Below are 21,494 nucleotides of genomic sequence, written 5' to 3'. Positions count from 1 at the left end.
CTACCAGATTGCCCTATGAGTGTTTTATATAACTATAAATTCTTAAGAATCCTGATGATACCTTTTTAAAATCAGTGTTGTAAAGCAGAAAATACCAATTAATTCTGCTCTTCTGGTTGATCCTGTTCAAAATTCAGTGCATTCGAAGAATAGAGTTATTTCCCTGTAAAATTATTACATTCTTAAGCATTTCTTATGTCACATATTATTTAATAAAAGTACTTCCCAAATTATCATTCTTTCTCAACTATCCATTCCTTTTCTTTATACACAGAGACTTGTATACACACAGATACATACATAGATATCTAGATCCATACATGTACATGGATATATATGTATATACAAAATTTGAGGTACACTTTCAGGAGTTTCATAATTCACTTGAGTTTCCATTTTAGTATCTGTGCATAGGAAACCTTAATTTTTTTGTTATGGAAATTTAAAAGTTCCACTTGCTTGATGGACACTATTATTGACAGCATTATATCTCCCCCCTCCACGCTATTAACAGAGCCTGAGCACCGCAGAAACCTGTTTTCTCATCGATGAAGAACGAATGGTAAGCAATTGGTACTAACAATGGCACACATGGGATACCTTTTTGCAGACTGCAAGGTGATGCTATCTTTCCCAATGCAGTCTTTTTGAAGACCCTAACACATGGTATTTGATAATTCATTACTTTTGTAAAAATACCTTATGTAGGGAAAATAACATCAGTCACACTAATGAGAATGACATATTAAGCATAGCATTTTGCTTGCATTTTAATAACTTCTAGTTTGCAAAAGAGAAAATGAAAAATCCAATGAGTTTATGACTTGATCCACATCGTTAGTATGGGTGGGTAAAGGATGGATCCTAGACTAGAGCTAAGATTATGGTATTTTTTTTGTCTCTTTCTTAATTTTCTTTTCTTTTCTTTTTTTTTTTTTTTTGTACCAGAGATTGAACCCATGTGCATTTAACCACTGAGCCACATCCCCAGCCTTTTTATTTAACTTGCTAAGTGTTTTAGGACCTGGCTCAGTTGCTGAGCTGGCTTTGAACTCCAGATCCTCCTGCCTCAGCCTTCTCAGCCTCTGGAATTACAGGCATGTGCCAACGTGCTTGGCTACAGCTAAGTTTCTGATACCTAGTTTGGATTTTTTTTTCTGTTACATCACCCTTCTTATTTATAAAGAGATGCCTAAAAATAATCATGAAGAAATACAACTTATTTAAAAATTAAATTTAAATACCAATTAAGAAGTCAGTAGAGAGACTCCAAATTTTTCACTCTGCAAATAAAAAATGCCATTTGGAAGGTGGGAAAATAAGAGTTTCAACATAGATGATGGTTTGTTTTTTACCAGGGTCCTAAGCTTTAGTATTCTGAATGAGGATTGTGGAGATGATCAAATTAAAATAATTGAAATTTTGTTGGTTTACTATTTATTTTTGGTTTTGGAATCATTTACATGGTTCCAAAGTTGAAAACCACAGATCAAATAAGGTATTATGATGCCTAAAGCTTATAAAATTTAGGTGTTTTTCCATAAGGAAAACCAATTGAAAAATTATTTAACCATGAGAACATATTGCTAGGGTCTTTCCTAAATCCTCTGAAGTGGCAGGTGCAAGTAAAGTAGACTTTATTGACTTGAAGTTAAATCCATCTCAGTTGAAAATGAGAAATAAAGAGTTTTCAGAAAAAAAAGTTTCTTCCTTCTTTGGCCTCTCAGTCCTTCTGTTTTAACTATTTTTATTTGGTTCAATTCTTAAAAGGCTGTCCAATAGGCTACAATGAATACCCATGGGGGTTAATTTTAAGCTACTTTGGCCAGTATATCTTTCTATATCGGATTTCTTTATTAGAAAATGAAGACACATGCGATCCTGCCCTATGTTGCCAAATTCCACCCCATCTATTCTAATGAGAGTGCCTGTCTCCCTACAGCCTCGTCAACTGGGCTGTCATGCCTTTAGATCTTTGCCCATTTGAGAGCCTCTTGAGAGCTATTTCAAATTGTTCAGTATCCTTGCTTTAGTTTAAATTTTCATTTCTATGTGAGTGAGATACTAATTTTTTCAACATTGAAAGGTCATTTTAATTTATTTTGCTCTATAATTCTGTTTGTCTATGTTTTCCACTTTCCTGTCTGGCACTTAGGCTTTTCTCTTATCTCTTGATTTGTTTTTCTTGTCTTTTTACACACAGAACTGCTCATTACTTTATAGAACAGGAATTTTCACCCGCAATGGTCACCAGTTGCCTAGGTCCCCTCAGACTATTCCAGAAAGAGAATAGTTGAAACAAAACTTTTTATTAAGAACTGAACCCCTTCACTGGTAATTTTGTTGGATTATTATTCTTTCTTGACTCTGTAAGGTATGCACAATACTGGCCTTTTTGTGCTATTGATTTTGTTTTCTTCCAGATAACATTGATTATTACAGATATTTTAAAGACATTTCATTGGTATTTTACATATTGGTATTTTATCCATGATAACAGAAACTAGGATACAATTCAGCATTTCAGTAATTGAATGACTTTTTCTTTTCTTCGGTGTTTTAGGAAGTTATAGAAAATTTAAGAAATAAACCCTGGGTAAACTTTCCAAATTATATATCATCCTAGAATATTTAATGTTAGTAATTTTGCTTTCTTTGTCTGATGTATAGAGGCATATTTAAAGAATATATATTTTTGCTTTATATTTAAATTATTGCCATGTTTCAGTTCATTATACCTCATTTTTTCCTTAATTCAATTTCACAAACATCTTTCACCTACATTTTCTTTACAAACAATTAGGGAAATTTACTTTGAAGTAATTTTTTATTATTCTTTCCCATTTTTTCTTTCTTGTTAACCTTTTACCCTTCAGCTTTAATATCTCCCTCCCTCCCCCCCTTCTCTTTCTCTCTCTCACACAAACACACACATACCCACACAACACAGAGCAATCACACTAAAGGTTTGTTTAATACTGATTTTCTGTTTTTTAAACTTTTTAATCCTGAGTAAGGTTGCTAACTCCCTGTTGATTGCTTCACAGCCTGCAAAGCGATTCAATTTGTTCCTGAAGCGGCGTCTTATGGTAAAACAGTGTTGAGTGATGTTGCTTATGCTCTGGATGGCTCAGTTTTCTTCCAATGAATACTATTAATATGGGGGGATTTTATTGCCAATTCCTACTTCCCTGACAATTGACATTTTAAAATGGTGATTCTTAATCATTGATATAATGAGATCTATGTACCCTCTTCCTAAAAATGTATATGAACACACACACACACACACACATACACAGACACATATTAAGGCACAGAGAGTTTATGTAGTTCAGAGGTATATGAACTCCTGTCAGGAATATAGGTCATGAACCTCAGAATAAACCCATTATTCAAAGAGAATTCACTCCGGACGTTTGCTTAATTATAGACATTTCTCAGAATCAAATATAAACACTAATGTATGCATATATTATAAAATATGGTCTTTGTGTCATGTTTTGAACAAAACAAAGACAAGATGTGTTTTAATAGTATTCTATTATATGTAACAGAATTGTACATTTTTGCCCCAGTTAATTTTAATCAGTTTTTGTTAACAATATTAAAACATGTGCCTAATGGTGATTGCAAAGACACCAGTGATTTTTTTTCTGTATTTTACAAATATGTTATAATTTATAATCAGTGTTACATATGAGAGAAAGTTGGGTTGTTCTAGAACTGTTCTCTGTGGACTTACATTTAGCTTCTACAAACAAAATGATCACTTGTAAAAATAGTAGTCATTTAACAAACCTACCATATAAAATGTGGCTGTAACAGAATCAGAGCAAGAGGAGTGTTTTTTTTTCTTCTCTATCTCTAAATTTGTACTTAGACTATACTTAATTTGCTTAGTGTTTTCATCCCACTTAGCTTCCATAAATTTGGGGGAATTACATAAGATGGGCTGATATTATGATGATTTATAAGAGTGCCAATGCTTTTTTGTTTTGTTTTCCGTTCTTTTCCTTTTGACTGATTTATAATCAAAGTATACCATATAACATATAGCAATTTGAGTTTTCTCAGGTTATTTTACTTTCTTATAGGAAAGAGTAAATGATTATTCAATTCTTCATATGGTGTGCCAAAAACTCAGACATAACTTTGGAGTTTCTACATTTTAATTTTTGGTGCCATAAAAGAAAATAAAAAACTAATAAAACCACCAGTGATGAAAATACAGACATCTAGTTCTCCATTTGCAAGTTAGCTTAATCAAGTAGAAAATGATCGCATGGACATCCACTGCATAATTTATTTCCATGATTCTAAATTTTACATGCGAACTACTAGAAGTATCAAGTATTACATATTGCATGTAGACTGTAAACAAGACTAAATAAGTCAAACATGAAATCTCTTTTTTATAAGCTCTGTAGTACTTTTTTTGCTGTTTGGAAAGGGAAGGAATAAATGAACTATACAACATATGAAACCTAAACTTGTAAATTTTATTACAATAGTGAGATAATTCCATAAATTTAAACAAAAGATTGATTGTAACTCACCCAAGATCAATGGTGGAAGAGAGATTTGCATGAGAACTTATTTACAGTGAGACCAACTAGCAGGCTACCCGCTTTCTAATTTTTAACTGTGCCTTGATTTTATTCTTAACACTTCAAAAGTTGAATTAAAAACTGATAATTATATGAAAATATCTGGAACTATCAATCAGAAATTTATTTTCTTATAGTAAGATGCCATTAATTGGTCTGAAATTAATCACATCCTGGAAGAAGTGTGTAATCATCGTTATTTAATGAACTAATTGGTATGTTTAATAAGTATAATAAGACTCTCTGTGCATTTTGGGATTAATATATACATATGTTCATTTTATAATTTGGTATAGTTGCAGCATTGTTGTGTGTGCATGTAGTTAATATTCTTACCTTCCTCCTGAGTTGTTTTTATTTAACTCCCCTTATGGAATTTCACTTTATAAAGTAAGCATTCTCTTCTGATGAAAATTCATGTTTTTTTGCCCTAACTTATTATTTTAAGATCAAATATAAGATGGTAATCAACTTTTAAATAATATCCTCTTACGTTTGCTATTTGAGAATAAACAATATTTTTAAATATCTCATTGATGTCTCCTGCAGTTTCAAAAAAGGGCACAAAGCAAAGATTCTATCTTCTTCCGTGATGGAGTCAGGCAAATTGATTTTGTGCTTTCCTATGTTGATGACATAAAGAAAGATGCAGAGTTAAAGGCGGTAAGTGCTTATCTAGAGAAACAAGAATAAAAGAGATGCCCATTCTGTATTGTGATGTAGATGTCCACATTGAATTATGTTGTAAATGTGAAAGTGCTCTGAAGTTTTCTTGAAGGCTGAAACTTAGTGAGCAGACGGCAAAATAAGCAGCCTACAAATGGATGTTTAAGTCAATTTTATTTGCGAGGGGGTAGTTTGGAGACCAACTTCTTTTTCTTCTTTCAAATGATTGATATATGTTTTACCTAGCTCACTTTAGACATTAAATGTCTTAAAATATGAGATTGTTGTGAATACTATTTCCTTTTTGTATGAAGTTCTCATTTTCAAAATGTTTGACTAATCCATCTGATTTGAAATAACCTTCATGTTGTGATCTATTCCCTACCCTATTATTTTCATTGTAACACTTATCATGTTCTCAATTTATTTACTCATTTTTAACTTGTTTATTGCCTCTACTACCCATAAATTATGTTTATAAGGCCAAGTACTCTGTCTTATTCATTGCTATATACCCAGATACCTGGAATGATAATTGGAGTGCAATTAATATTAAATACTCAAATGAAGTACTAAGTTAAAGTGCAATGATAAACATATATATGGATGTACATGTATACACTCACATTTATTTACATACTTACAAAGTAAATGTCATGCGACTAAAGCTGTTATATATATCTGCAAGAATATATGACTGTCTAGTCCTGTCTCCTTCTTTTACTCTTTCCTTATCTGGTGCGGCAGTTCTCTGAAATTCATATACTGTTATCTTTTCATCTCTTCTCTTAATGTTCCCTTCATTCCTGGCTGTTCGTTGGGGTAGTCATCTCAAGTGGAGGCATTTTTCCTTACTTTCCCTGGAGATGAGGTAAATGTTGCTCACCCATTTGTCTTGTTGATTACACTATTCTCCCTCCCTTGTTCCTCAAATTCCTGAGATTTGAATTTCATCAAATTGACTAGTGCTCTGCACTTGTCAATTGTCATTTCTTGGACTCTGGTTCTTCCCTTTTTATTTTTCTACAATTTTAGCTCCTGCTCACTTTCTGTATTTCCTTCTCACTTTCAGTATTCAGTACTCTTTTTTAAATCACTTTTGATGTCAGGGCATGCATAGAGGATTATTTTGTTCCTTTGGACCTTCTGTTTTTTGAACTCCCTTCTTCAGTCATCTTAGGCATTATTCTAACTCTTATTCACTTCCCTGAAACTTGTAACTTCCCTGATAACTGTAACTCTTTATAATTTCATTTCACAGGTCAAATGTTTTAACCAGATCCTCAAATCTTCTAACCTATACCCTTCTCTTTCAATCCCAGGACTAGATGAAATATAATTATCTTACCACCTTTTTTTATTGCTATTTATCCCCCTCTTTCTGATGTTTTTCTAGCTTAATTCTGATGGTCAACAACTGTAACCACTCTTATATATGACATTAAGTTCCTTGCCCCTCTTTCAAGTATACTTACTTGAGAAAACAACCTGAATTAAACGCAACTTTTTACTTTCTAAATGCCCATACCCATGCAAAAAGAAAACCGTACTTCTTAGACTTCACCTTATAAGGTGCCCATGGACCATAAGTAAGTCCTTAGTGCTATATGGCAATAATATCTGACTTCCTTATTCTATTGTCCTCCACTCTCCTGCTTGAGAACTTATTATTTTTTCTTACACCTCTACTACCTCCTTCCACATTTCAAACTAAGCAGACCACACTTTTATACTTTACTGAGAAAACTGCTGCAAGAAGAGAATTTCTATAAGTTTCTATCATCACATCTCTCTAGCCACTAGCATTTTCAGCTGTATAGTCTGCCTGCCTACCTGTTACTGTAGAATAACTACTCATCCTTCTATCTTAGGCCAGCATCTCCACATGTGCCCTGTAGCTTATTTCTTCTTACTGACTCTTCAGAAGTCACCATGACCACCCTTAGTTTTTTTTTTAATTTTTAATTTTTTTTAGTTGTTGATGGACACAATACCTTTATTTATTTATTTATTTTTATGTGCTGTGAGGATCGAACCCAGTGCTTCACGTGTGCTAAGCACATGCTCTAACACTGAACCCCCACCATATCCCCCCAGGTTTTTTGATCATTAGAAAGACTCACAGGACTTAGCATACAGTCATGTTCATGGCTGTTTCATTACAGTGAAATAATGTAAAGCAAAAACAGCAAGGAGAAAAGGCTCATAGAATAAAGTCCAGGAGAAAGCAGGAACAAGCTTACAAGAGTCCCTGGGGCATACTTACCTTCTCCAGAAACGATATATGACCACAAATATAAAGCATTGTGTACTAGGCAAAATCATTAGAGACTCAATGCACTTAGGCTTTAATAGTGGGCTGGTAACATCCTCACATTCTGCCTAGGGCATGTCCAAATCCCTTACTCCCAGAATAAAATTAGGTGTTTAGCATAAACTACTCTGCGTATACAGATGGTTTCAGCATATTGAACCACTCTTATCAGTTCTGGTATTGAGGAGAAACCTCCAGAAAACCAAGTCCCCACACTCCAAGGATGACCTTTCCAATGCTGCAGGCAGGATAGCACTTTCATGTCTATTATATGAACTCTTTTCTTTACATCTACTTAAGAATATTGTCCCTGCAATTCTTTCCTTTCTCTACAAAATCATATTTTGTGTTGTTTTTTACTGAATTATTTCCTTAAAAAATAAGCAGTTAATTTTTCTACGTTGAGAAAACAAGCAAAACCAGGAGAAAAACTTTCTTGATGCAAGTTTCCTTACCAACTACTCTCCAGTTCTCAAACTCTTTTTTACCCAACTCCTTAAACCTCTTCCTTTCAGGCCCTCATCCCAACCACTCTGTGCATCTCTACATATAGAGTTCAAGTCTCAGCCCCCATCATACTGAACATATTGCAGTTTGACATAGTTGATAATACCCTTTCTTATGTATTTTCTTCACTTAGCTTCCAAGAATACATTTTCTTAATTTTTCATCTTTCACTAGTTGTTCCTTCTCAATCTCTGCTGGAACCCTTACTCTTGTGGTGCCACAAGAGACATAGTTCTTAATCCTTATCTTTTTAAACTTCATTGATTACTCTGATGATATGATTCTGTTTGCTAGTTGTAAAACTGTTGTGCCAAATACAGAGTTTCCTTTTCCTGTTCAGAGTTCTCTCCCAATAATGCACAACTCAATGACTATTCTGCATTTTTATAAATGCCATAGACATCTGAAACTCAGCAGTTTAATTCCTATACTTCCCCTAAAGACAGATCCATCCACAAGTCCTCCCCATCTATAATTATTCATCATATCCTTCAATTTTTGGAAAGGCTATAACTTAAAATACACTGTAAATGCACCAGTTCAATTACTTTTCCTGTGTTTCTATAGAAAGAAAATTCTGTGAAAATTGGATATCAACCATCATTCATTTTTTAAAAAAAATTTGAAGAAACGCCTAAAATGTTCATTCTACTTCCCCACATGATTTTACCCTAATATGCATGTTTTATTATTTTTTTAAATAAATTTATTTATTTTAATTAGCCATATATGACAGCAGAATGCATTTTGATTCATTGTAAAACTTGCATCACAACTTTTCATTTCTCTGATTGTACGCGATGTAGCATTGCACCATATACATTGCACAGTCTTACATGTACCTAGGGTTTTAATATCCATCTTATTCCACCCTCTTTCCTGCTCCCATAGCCCCTTTCCATCCCTCCTCCACCTTTGCCCAGTCAAAGTTCCTCCATTTTTCCCATGCCCCCCTCCCATATGGATCAGCATCCACTTATCCGAGAAAACATTCAACCCCTGTTTTTTTTTTTGGTATTGGCTTACTTCACTTAGCATGATATTCTCCAACTCCATTCATTTACATGCAAATGCCATAATTTTATTCTCTTTTAATGCTGAGTAATATTCCATTGTGTGTGTGTGTGTGTGTGTGTGTGTGTATATATATATATATATATATATATATATATATATATATATATATATACTACAGGTTTTTTTTTTTATCCAGTTGTCTATTGAAAGACATCTAGATTGCTTCCACAGTTTAGCTATTGTGAACTGAGTTGCCATAAACATTGATGTGGCTGCATTACTATAGTATGCTGATTTTAAGACCTTTGGGTATAGTAGGATAGCTGGGTCAAATGGTGGTTCCATTCCAAGTTTTTTAAGGAATTTTCATACTGCTTCCAAGATTGGTTGCACCAATTTAAAGTCCCACCAGCCATGAGTGAGTGTGCCTTTTCCCCTACATTCTCACCAACACTTATTGTTGTTTGTATTCTTGATAACCACCATCCTGACTGACGTGGGATGAAATCTTAGAGTAGTTTTGATTTACATTTCTCTAATTACTAAAGATGTTTAACATTTTTTCATATATTTATTGATCAAATGTATTCTGTGCAGTTTCCAGTTCCTTAGCCCATTTATTGATTGGGTTGTTTGTTGTTTTTTTTGGGTGTTAAGTTTTTTGAGTTCTTTATGTATGCTGGAGATCAGTGTTCTGTCTCATGTGCATGTGGCAAAAATTTGCTCCCAAAATGTAGGCTCTCTCTTTACCTCATTTTAGTTTGAATCCATACCATTTATTGATTCTTGATTTTATTTCTTGTGCTGTAGGAGTCTTATTAAGGAAGTCAGGGTCTAATCCAACATGATGAAGATTTGGACCTGCTTATTCTTCTATTAGGCATAGGGTCTCTGGTCTAATTACCTAGGTACTTGATCCACATTGAGTTTAGTTTTGTGTATGGTGAAAGATAGAGCTTTATCTTCATTTTGTTGCATATGGATTTCCAGTTTTCCCAGCACCATTTGTTGAAGAGGCTATCTTTTTTCCAATGTATGTTTTTGGCACCTTTGTCTATATGAGATAACTATATGTGGGTTTGTCTCTGTGTCTTCTCTTCTGTACCATTGATCTACATGTCTACTTTGGTGCCAATACCAGGTCATTTTTGTTACTGTAGCTTTGAAGTATAGTTTAAGGGATGGTATTGTAATGCCTCCTGCTTCATTCTTCTTGCTAAGGATTGCTTTGGTTATTCTGGATCTCTTATTTTTTCGAATGAATTTTATGGTTGCCTTTTCTATTTCTATAAGAAATGATATTGGGAATTTAGGTGGAATCTATATAGTGTTTTGGGTAGTATGGCCATTTTGACAATATTAATTTTGCCTATTCAAGAGCATGAGAGATCTTTCCATCTTCTAAGGTTTTCTTCAATTTATTTCTTAGTGTTACATAATTTTCATTGTAGAGGTCTTTCACCTCTTTTGTTGATTCCAGAGTATTTTTTTGAGGCTATTGTGAATGAGGTGGTTTTCCTAATTTCTCTTTCAGAGGATTCATCACTGATATATAGAAATGCATTGATTTATAGATATTAATTTTATATTCTGCTACTTTGCTGAATTCACTTACTAATTCTAGGAGTTCTGGTGAAGGGTTTTGGATACCCAAAATATAGCATCATGTTGTCAGCAAATAATGATAGTTTGAGTTCTTCTTTTCCTATTCATTCCTTTTAATTTCTTTTGTCTGTCTAATTGCTCTGGCTAGAGTTTCAAGGACTATGTTGAATAGAAGTGGTAAAAGAAGGCATCCCTGTATTGTTCGTGTTTTTAGAGGGAATGCTTCTTATTTTCTCCATTTAGAATGATATTGGCCTTGGGTTTAGCATAGATAGCTTTTACAATGTTGAGGTATGTTCCTACTATCCCTAGTTTTTCTAGGATTTTGAACATGAAAGGGTGCTATATTTTGTCAAATGCTTTCTCTGAATCGATATAATCATTTGATTTTTATCTTTAAGTCTGTTTATGTGATGAATTATATTTATTGATTTCCATATTTTTTATTAGTTGCTCATGACAATACAATGATCTTGACATATCATACATTTGAATCGAATGGGGTATAATTTCTCATTTTTCCAAGTGTACAGGTTGCAGAATCACATTGGTTATACAGCCACGTATATACATACAGCAGTACTAGTGTCTATTTTATTCTGCTGCTCTTCCTATCCTCCCTCCCCCACCCCTCCCCTCCCATCAAATCTCTCTACCCAATCTAATGTGACACATTTCTCTCTTTTTTTTTCTATCCCCCTCACATCATCATATATGTATTTTGTATAACAATGAGGGTCTCCTTCCATCTTCCATTCAATTCCCCTTCTCCCTCCCATTGCCTCCCACCTCTCTTCCCTATTTAGTAGTAATCTCTTCTCATGCTCTTCCTCCCTACCCTATTTTGAGTCACCCCCCTTATATCAGAGAAGACATTCGGCATTTGTTTTTTAGGGATTGGCTAACTTCACTTAGCATTATCTGCTCTAATGCCATCCATTTCTCTGCAAATGCCATAATCTTGTTATTTTTTAGTGCTGTGTAATATTCCATTGTGTACAAATGCCACATTTTTTTATCCATTCATCTATTGAAGGGCATCTAGGTTGGTTCCACAGTCTAGCTATTGTGAATTGTGCTGCTATAAACATTGATGTAGCTGTGTACCTGTAGTATGCTCTTTTAGGTCTTTTGGATATAGCCCAAGAAGGGGGATAGCTGGGTCAAATGGTGGTTCCATTCCCAGCTTTCCAAAGAATCTCCATACTGCTTTCCAAATTGGCTGCACCAATTTGCATTCCCACCAGCAATGTAGGAGTGTACCTTTTTCCCCCTCATCGTTGCCAGCACTTGTTTTTGTTTGACTTCGTAATGGCTGCCATTCTTACTGGAGTGAGATGGTATCTTAGAGTAGTTTTAATTTGCATTTCTCTGATTGCTAGAGATGGTGAGCATTTTTTCGTGTATTTGTTGATTGATTGTATATCCTCCTCTGAGAAGTGTCTGTTCAGGTCCTTGGCCCATTATTGATCGGGTTATTTATTTTTTTGTTGTTTAACTTTTTGAGTTCTTTGTATACTCTAGAGATTAGAGCTCTATCTGAAGTGTGAGGTGTAAAAATTTGTTCCCAGGATGTAGGCTTCATGTTTACCTCACATATTGTTTCTCTTGCTGAGAAAAAAACTTTTTAGTTTGAATACGTCCCATTTGTTGATTCTTGATTTTAACTCTTGTGCTATAGGTGTCTTATTAAGGAATTTGGGGCCCCAACCCCACGTGATGGAGATTAGGGCCAACTTTCTCTTCTTTCTGTTAGATGCAGAGTCTCTGGTTTGATTCCTAGCTCCTTGATCCATCTTGAGTTAACTTTTGTGCATGGTGAGAAAAAGGGATTCAATTTCATTTTGTTGTATATGGATTTCCAGTTCTCCCAGCACCATTTGTTGAAGATGCTATCCTTTCTCCATTGCATGCTTTTAGCACCTCTGTCTAATATAAGGTAGTTGTAATTTTGTGGATTGGTCTCTGTGTCCTCTATTCTGTACCATTGGTCTACCAGCCTGTTTTGGTGCCAGTATCATGCTGTTTTTGTTACTATTGCTCTGTAGTATAGTTTAAAATCTGTTATCATTATACCACCTGTTTCACTCTTCCTGCTTAGAATTGCTTTAGCTATTATGGGTCTTTTATTTTTCCAGATGAATTTCATGATTGCTTTTTCTATTTCTGCAAGGAATGCCATTGGGATTTTGATGGGAATTGCATTGAACCTGTAAAGTGCTTTTGGTAATATGGCCATTTTAATGATATTAATTCTGCCTTTCCATGAGCAAGGTATATCTTTTCATCTTCTAAGGTCTTCTTCTATTTCTCTCTTTAGGGTTCTGTAGTTTTCATTGTATAGATCTTTCACCTATTTTGTTAGGTTGATTCCCAAGTATTTTATTTTATTTTTTTTTTTTTGAGGATATTGTGAATGGGGTGGTTGTCCTCATTTCCATTTCAGAGGATTTGTCACTGATATACAGGAATGCCTTTGATTTGTGCATGTTAATTTTATATCCCGCCACTTTGCTGAATTCATTTACTAGTTCTAGAAGTTTCTTGGTAGAACCTTTTGGGTCTGCTAGGTATAGGATCATGTCAGCTGCAAATAGTGCTAATTTAAGTTCTTCTTTTCCTATATTTATGCCTTTAATTTCTTTCATCTGTCTAATCGCTCTGGCCAGTGTTTCGAGAACTATGTTGAATAGAAGTGGTGAGAGAGGGCATCCCTGTCTTGTTCCAGATTTCAAACGGAATGCCTTCAATTTTTCTTCATTTAGAATGATGCTGGCCTGAGGGTTAGCATAAATAGCTTTTACAATGTTGAGGTAAGTTCCTGTTATCCCTAGTTTTTCTAATGTTTTGAACATAAAGGGATGCTGTACTTTGTCGAATGCTTTTTCTGCGTCTATCGAGATGATCATATGGTTCTTATCTTTAAGTCTATTGATGTTGTGAATTACATTTATTGATTTCCGTATATTGAACCAGCCTTGTATCCCAGGGATGAATCCTACTTGATCATGATACACGATCTTTTTGATATGTTTTTGTATCCGATTTCCCATAATTTTATTGAGGATTTTTGCATCTATGTTCATTTAGAGATATTGGTCTGTAGTTTTCTTTCTTTGAAGTGTCTTTGTCTGGTTTTGGAATCAGGGTGATGTGGGCCTCATAGAATGAATTTGGAAGTACTCCCTCTTTTTCTATTTCCTGAAATAGCTTGAAGAGTATTGGTATTAGTTCTTCTTTAAAGGTTTTGTAAAACTCTGCTGTATATCCATCCGGTCCTGGGCTTTTCTTGGTTGGTAGTCTTTTGATGGCTTCTTCTATTTCCTCACTTGATATTGGTCTGTTTAAGTTGTGAATATCCTCCTGATTCAATCTGGACAGATCATATGACTTTAAGAAATTTATCAATGCCTTCATTATCTTCAATTTTATTGGAGTATAAGGTTTCAAAATAATTTCTAATTATCTTCTATATTTCTGTAGTGTCTGTTGTGATATTGCCTTTTTCATCCTGTATGCTAGTAATTTGAGTTCTCTCTCTTCTTCTCTTCATTAGCATGGCTAAGGGTTTGTCGATCTTGTTTATTTTTTCAAAGAACCAACTTTCAGTTTTGTCAATTTTTTAAATTGTTTCTTTTATTTCAATTTCATTGATTTCAGCTCTGATTTTGATTATTTCTTGCCTTCTACTGCATTTTCTGTTGTTTTGCTCTTCTTTTTCTAGGGCTTTGAGGTGAAGTGTGAGATCATTTATTTCTTGTTTTTTTTTTCTTTTTCTGAGGAATGAACTTCAAGCAATGAATTTTCCTCTTTGTACTGCTTTCATAGTGTCCCATAGATTTTGATATGTTGTGTCTGTGTTTTCATTTACCTCTAAAAATTTTTAAATTTCCTCCTTGATGTCTTCTGCAACCCATGTTCATTCAGTAGCATATTGTTCATTCTCCAAGTGGTATAGGAGGTTTTCTTCCTTTTTTTATCTTTGATTTCCAGTTTCATTCCATTATGATCAGATAAAATGGATGGTATTATGTCTATTCCTTTATATTTGCTAAGAGTTGCCCTATGGCATAATATATGGTCTATTTTTTAGAAGGATCCATGTGCTGCTGAGAAAAAAGTATATCCACTTGATGATGGTTTATATATTCTATGTATGTCAGATAAGTCTGGGTTATTAATTGTGTTATTGAGTTCTGTAGTTTCTTTATTCACCTTTTGTTTGGAAGATCTGTCCAGTCATGAGAGAAGTGTGTTAAAGTCACCCATAATTATTGTGTTGTGGTCTATTTGTCTCTTGAACTTGAGGAGAGTTTGTTTTATGAACACAGCAACACCATTGTTTGGGGCATATATATTGATGATTGTTATGTCTTGTTGGTGAATGGTTCCCATTAACAGTATATAGTGTCCTTCTTTATCCCTTTTGATCAACTTTGGCTTCAAGTCAATTTTATTTGATATGAGTATGGCCACCCCTGCTTTCTTCTGAGCTCCATGTGAGTGGTATGCTTTTTCCAACCTTTCACCTTCAGCCTGTGTATGTCTTTTCCTATCAGATGAGTCTCCTGTAGACAGCATATTGTTGGGTCTGTTTTTTTAATCTAGGTTACTAGCCTATGTCGCTTAATTGGTGAGTTTAAGCCATTAACATTTAGGATTACTATTGATATATGGTTTGTACTTCCAGTCATGTTTGTTTGTTTTTTTTTTTTTTTTGTTATTTAACTTGATTTGTTTTTCCTCTTTGATTAGTTTTTTCCTTTACTGAGCTACTTCACACTGTTGATTTTCGTTGTTGTTTTTCATTTCCTCTTCGTGTAGTGTTTTGCCCAAAATGTTTTGCAGTGCTGGTTTTCTGGCTACGAATTCTTTTAACTTTTGTTTATTGTCGAAGGTTTTTATTTCGTTGTCAAACCTGAAGCTTAATTTTGCTAGATACAATATTCTTGGTTGGCACCCAGTAACTTTCTATTCTCTACCCATTCTACTGTGACACTTATCTCTCTCTCTTTTTTTTTCCTTCCCTTCCCCCTCACACCATCGTATATGTATTTTGTGAACCCATGAGGGTCTCCTTCCATCTTCCATTCAATTCCCCTTCTTCCTCCCTTTCCCTCCCACCTCTTTTCCTTGTTTTGTGGTAATCTTCTTCTCATGCTCTTCCTTCCTACTCTGTTTTGAGTCACCTCCCTTATATCAGAGAAGACATTCGGCATTTGTTTTTTAGTGATTGGCTAACTTCGCTTAGCATAATCTGCTTAGTGCCATCTATTTCCCTGCAGATGCCATGATTTTGTTATTTTTCAGTGCTGAATGATATTCCATTGTGTATAAATGCCACATTTTTTTTTTATACATTCATCTGTTCAAGAGCATCTGGGTTGGTAGCTATTGTGAATTATGCTGCTATAAACATTGATGTAGCTGTGTCCCTGTAGTATGCTCTTTTTAGGTCTTTTAGGTATAGTCTGAGAAAGGGAATAGCTGGGTCAAATGGTGGTTCCATTCCCAGCTGTCCAAGGAATGTGAGATGAGTCTTTTGATGGCAGCATATTGTTGTGTCATTTTAAAAAAATCCAGTCTGTCAATCTATGTCTTTTAATTGATTAATTTAGGCCATTCATATTCAGGGTTATTATTCAAATATGATTTGTATTCCTGGTCATTTTGGTTTATTTTTGGTTTTTAACTTGACTTGGTTTCTCCTTTGATTAGCCTTTCCTTTAGTGTAGTTCCTCCCTTTGCTGATTTTCATTGTTGTCTTTATTTCCTCCTCAAATAATTTGCTGAGAATACTCTGTCGTGCAGGATTTCTAGTTGTAAATTCTTTTATCATTTGTTTATTATGAAAGGTTTTATTTCATCATCAAATCTGAAGCTTAAATGTGCTGGATATAAGATTCTTGGTTAGCATCCATTTTCTTTCAGAGTTTGGTATATGTTGTTCCATGATCTCCTGGCTTTGAGGGTCTGGGTAGAAAAATCTGCTGATATGAATTGGTCTCCCCCTATATTTGATCTGATTCCTCTCTCTTGCAGCCTTTAAAATTCTATCCTTATTCTGTATGCTAGGCATTTTCATTGTAATGTGCTTGGTGTGGATCTGTTGTAATTTTGTACATTTGCTGTCCTTTAAGCCACTTGTATTTGATTTTCCTATTCATTCTTCATATTTGGGAATTTTTCTGATATTATTTCATTGAATAGATTGTGCATTCCTTTGGTTTGAATCTCTGTGCCTTCCTGTATCCCAATATATCTCATTTTTTTTATGCTGTTCTATAATTCTTGGGTGTTCTGTTCATGGTTCCTTACCATCTTCACTGTGTGATTAACTTTATTTTCTGGATTGTATATTTTTGTCTTCATTTTCTGATGTTCTGTTTTCCAAGTAATCTAGTCTGTTGGTGATGCTTTCTATTGAGTTTTTTATTTGATTTATTGTATCCTTCATTTCAAGGACTTCTGATTATTTTTTTATTTGTTTGTTTTCAGAATTTCTGTCTCTTTTGCTGCCTGTATTTGTTCCTTATCTATTTGTTGGAATGATGGATTCTTGCCTGTATTTGCTCACTTAGGTAATTGTTTAATTTATACGTCATCTTAATTATGTACATTCTGAACTCCTTCTCTAACACTTCATCAATTGCTCTGTCCATGAATTCTATTATTGTAGTATCTTGGTTTGTTTGGGGCACTTTCCTCCCTTGTTTTTCATGTTTTCTTTGTGTCTTCCTTCTTGCAGTGGAGATCTGATGTATTACAGTTTCTACCCTATGATCTTGTAGTTTCCCTGCAGATTACCTGTACTTCACCTTGGTATTGGGCTTCTAGTCCCTGGCTGATGTCCCAAGATAAATGCTACTGCAACTAAAGATGATGGTGGCAATAGTAGAGGTAACTCAAGATAGTAGTGGCTGTGTCCCAAGATGGCTACAACCACTTTTAGAGATGGGGCTGAAAAGGTGTCTTGCCTGTTCAGAGATGCAGCTGCCTTTAGGCCTTATCTATTGTCCCAAGGTGGAAGCTACTGTGTGGGGTCGGCTGTGGTGATGGCTCCAGTGTCCCAAGATGTAGGCGGGCTAGGCCTAGGTTTCTGCATCGGTCTGCTGTCTGCAGGGCAGTCCTGAGCCTAATTTTGGCCTTGGCTCCCACATGGATCAGCAGGGTGGTATTAGCATGTTTTATTCTTGAGAGTATTTTTATTATTCAGTTAATCATTATTTTGCTACAAAACCCATATTTATATTGATTGAAATGTTTTTATTGTCTTTATAATATTGTGAGTCTTAAACTTTTTGTATTGAATTATTTTATAATCATAGTAGTGCTTAATTGAAAACCCTGAGTATATTTCAAAATTTAACAAGTAATTATTTAAAAAGTAAGCATATTATATATACATTGATTAATTAGTTTTTTATATTCATGCATGAATAAAAATTAATCTTAGGATGAGGTGGTTCAGCTTGGATTATATTCTTCATTTTTATATATTTTATAATAAAGGAAGGTTGGTTAGATAAGTAAATAGATTGTATTAAAAGTATTAGTATAACAGTGTCAATCTTTTTTGAACTTCTGCAAAAGTGATTTGATATGTAAAACAATGTTTTATGATTTGTCAGATAACAATTTAATGCACTCTATTATCAGCTTTATTGAACTCAGAGAATGGATAACCATGTGATTTACAAAGTGTTTCTGCAGTTAGAAGAAGAGTTATTCACTTTATCAATACTGAAAGCAATAGTTGAGTCCCCCATCTGATCTTTGGTTTTCTGGAAGTTTGTGTATGCCTCATTTTGCAAAAGAGCAATGATGAAAACGTAGCTAAGAAGGAGAATTTGCAGTGTTATCACAGGCCTAGTCCAACCACCCAGGAAGTGGAGAAGAACAACATATTAAAGCTATTTGTTATTCTTTGAAATGTTTACAGAAACTTCAAGGTAGACATGCCTATTTGACAATGAATGTCCTTGAATATCCTAGTAAGGCTTTTAACAATTTTTTTTCACTTTGAAATTCTTCTCACTTAAATCGTAATTAAGGCCAAAAACATTTGGAGCATCAATACATGGTTTTAAACCACACAGTAATTATTATTTACAATAATGACCTATAGTGAAATTTGGCTGCACTTTTTTCTAAGAAACTATTCTATTCTTTAAGATTAAAAAGTCATGATGATATTTGTCTTATAAATTTATTAAATTTATAATTTATTTCAAGAATACTGATTTTTTAATGTTGAGTCTTTCTAACTAGGAGTATGATATGTCTCTCTGTTTGTGAGGCTTTTTAAACTTTTGTGTTATTCAGTAGTTTTATATGCCTCTTCAAATAGAGATCCTGCATATTTCTTAGAGATTATTCCTCCATGTATTGTATTTTATGTTTTATGTTTATGCATAGGTAAAAAGCAACACATGACATTAAGATGAGGGTATTGCATAGAGTACATTTATAGACAAAGCTGAGAGAGCCAGAATCGTCTGGAGCACAGCCTTTGAATTTTGAGTATGCATAGCACTGAGCAAAAAATACTAAAACATTCATTTATTTGTTTTGCTGTAGGAAAGAAGAAAAGAGTTTGAACAAAATCTCAGAAAAACAGGTCTTGAGTTGGAAATTGAAGACAAAAGGGTAAATGTAATTGATAATTTATATGAGAATTTTATGTTTTAAGTCTTGTTTTCTCCTGTTCCAGCCTTCAAGTGGGTATATTTTGTGTTTAGATCACTATGTATCAGCTGTCCGCACTGGACATGGTAGTGTCTATGGTCTTACAGGTCAGTAATGTAAAGGAAGGTTGTTCAAATAAAGTAAAAAGATTGGATTAGAAGTACTGTCATAACAGTGTTAATCTTTTGAACTTCTAATTTATATTAGAAATACAGAACTCAGCATATAGTCATGTGATTTAATGTTTAAAATAATGTTTTAGGATCTTTCACCTAGCAGTTGTATTAGCTCTGCTTTTATTTTTGTTGAATTCAGAGAATGGGTAATCATCTGGTTTACAAAATCATATGTTTCCTACATTAGGAATAAGAGTTACTTTCTCAATTTAAAAAAAATATATATTTTTTTTGAATGCTTTCTAGAATGTTGGGAGACCAGTAAAAAACTTTAAAAATGAGCATACATAATATATCTTTCCAGGATACAAAAGAAGTAAAGACATGGTCTTAGGTTTATCCTTATTTTGAAGACTGTCTATAATCTGGTACACTAAGTAGTTAAACTGGATATATTACAGCATAAGTCAAGATGCACTGTTCATGAATATACCAAGTTTTTAATATTTTATTCCTGTCTTTCTCCATTTTTCTAGAATCACTTTTAAAATTGTTTTTAAAGATACATTTAGGATCCCACCCTGTCTATATATTTCTAATGCTTTTTAAATTTAATATTCTTTAGTTCTTATTTCTCTCCTACTTTTACTAGCTAAAAATGTATATTACAGCACACAATCTGTAATTTATTCTGCTATATGATGGACCTTTATTATGTAAAGCTCTTCATCTTCATGTAGGCTTTATACAAAAGCCGGATAAGAAGAGTGAGACCATCATAAAGTTTGGATATATCCCTTATATAAACTAAGCAGAATTCTGAGTTTATAGCTAGCCATTTCAGCTGGGTACTGTGGTACATTCCTGTAATCCCAGTGACGGAGTAGGCTGAGCAGGAGAATCACAAGTTCAAAGCCAGTCTCAGCAATTTAGCTAGGCCTTAAGCAACTAATGAGATTCTGTCCTAAATAAAAAATAAAAAAACAGCAACAAAAGCCTGATGAGGGGCTGCGGTTGTGGCTCAGCAGTAGAGTGCTCTCCTAGCTTGTGCGAGGCCCTGGGTTCGAACTTTGGCACCACATAAAAAAATAAATAAATAAAATAAAGGTATTGTGTCCAACTACACCTAAAAAATAAATATTTTTTTAAAAAAGGCTGGTGATTTGATTCAGTGGTAAAGTGTCCACTGGGTTCAATACCCAGGACCAAGGAAAAAGTTTTTTTCAGAAATTGTTCATAACCATGTGTGGCTGTGTATTTAGGGCTGATGTTGATGGGCCATGTAATATATTTTAAAAAACGTTTTCTCTGTGTCTCTGTCTCACACATGTGTATGTGTATACACATATATAACATGAACTTATAAATGTATAAGTATTTTATATCTGTTTTCAGATTAATTTTCTAAAAATTTTGCTATAGTTTTTCAACAAATTAAAATGCTTTGACATCTTTGATTTTTTTTTAAGTTTTGTTTCTTTAATCAGCTCAATAACAAATGATCAGTAAGCTTACTGATTTTGCCTTTATTTTATTCAGGACTCAGAAGATGGAAGAACTTATTTTGTCAAGATTCATGCACCTTGGGAGGTACTAGTTACTTATGCAGAAGTTTTGGGAATCAAAATGCCTGTTAAGGAGAGTGATATTCCCCGAACTGAGAACAGCCCTTTGCGTTATATGCTCGGGCCTGTGAGGCTCCCACAGGAAGTGAAGTTTCCTCGCCCTGAATATTTCACTGCCCAATTCAGCAGACATCGGCAGGAGCTCTTCCTCATTGAAGATGAAGCAACCTTCTTTCCATCCTCATCAAGAAACAGAATTGTAGGTAGAGAAGATCTTGCACATCTCTCCAACTATGGCATGTATGACTATGTGTGCTTTTATATTTGTGCATGTACAATACTATGGGTAGGGTATAAGCATTTGGCAGTATTGGGCAGGTTGGTAAATCTGTTTGGCTCACTTAAA

General features: G+C 34.1%; 1 protein-coding gene across 2 annotated transcripts in view; it reads left to right on the top strand.

Moving 5' to 3' along the window:
* Ano5 (anoctamin 5) overlaps window positions 1-21,494 on the top strand; it is a 97,030-nt gene that overhangs the window by 18,255 nt on the left and 57,281 nt on the right. For both annotated transcript variants that reach the window (XM_026384111.2, XM_026384112.2), the window contains exons 3-7: window positions 515-562; window positions 3,048-3,089; window positions 5,160-5,273; window positions 19,300-19,368; window positions 21,063-21,347. In XM_026384111.2, the coding sequence (XP_026239896.2) occupies window positions 515-562; window positions 3,048-3,089; window positions 5,160-5,273; window positions 19,300-19,368; window positions 21,063-21,347 (558 nt within the window). The remainder of the gene's footprint in view (window positions 1-514; window positions 563-3,047; window positions 3,090-5,159; window positions 5,274-19,299; window positions 19,369-21,062; window positions 21,348-21,494) is intronic.

Source organism: Urocitellus parryii, chromosome 4 (assembly GCF_045843805.1).
Source record: "Urocitellus parryii isolate mUroPar1 chromosome 4, mUroPar1.hap1, whole genome shotgun sequence".
Classification (NCBI taxonomy): domain Eukaryota; kingdom Metazoa; phylum Chordata; class Mammalia; order Rodentia; family Sciuridae; genus Urocitellus; species Urocitellus parryii.
Note: the sequence above shows the minus strand (reverse complement) of the source record. Positions and strands in the feature narration are given on the sequence as shown.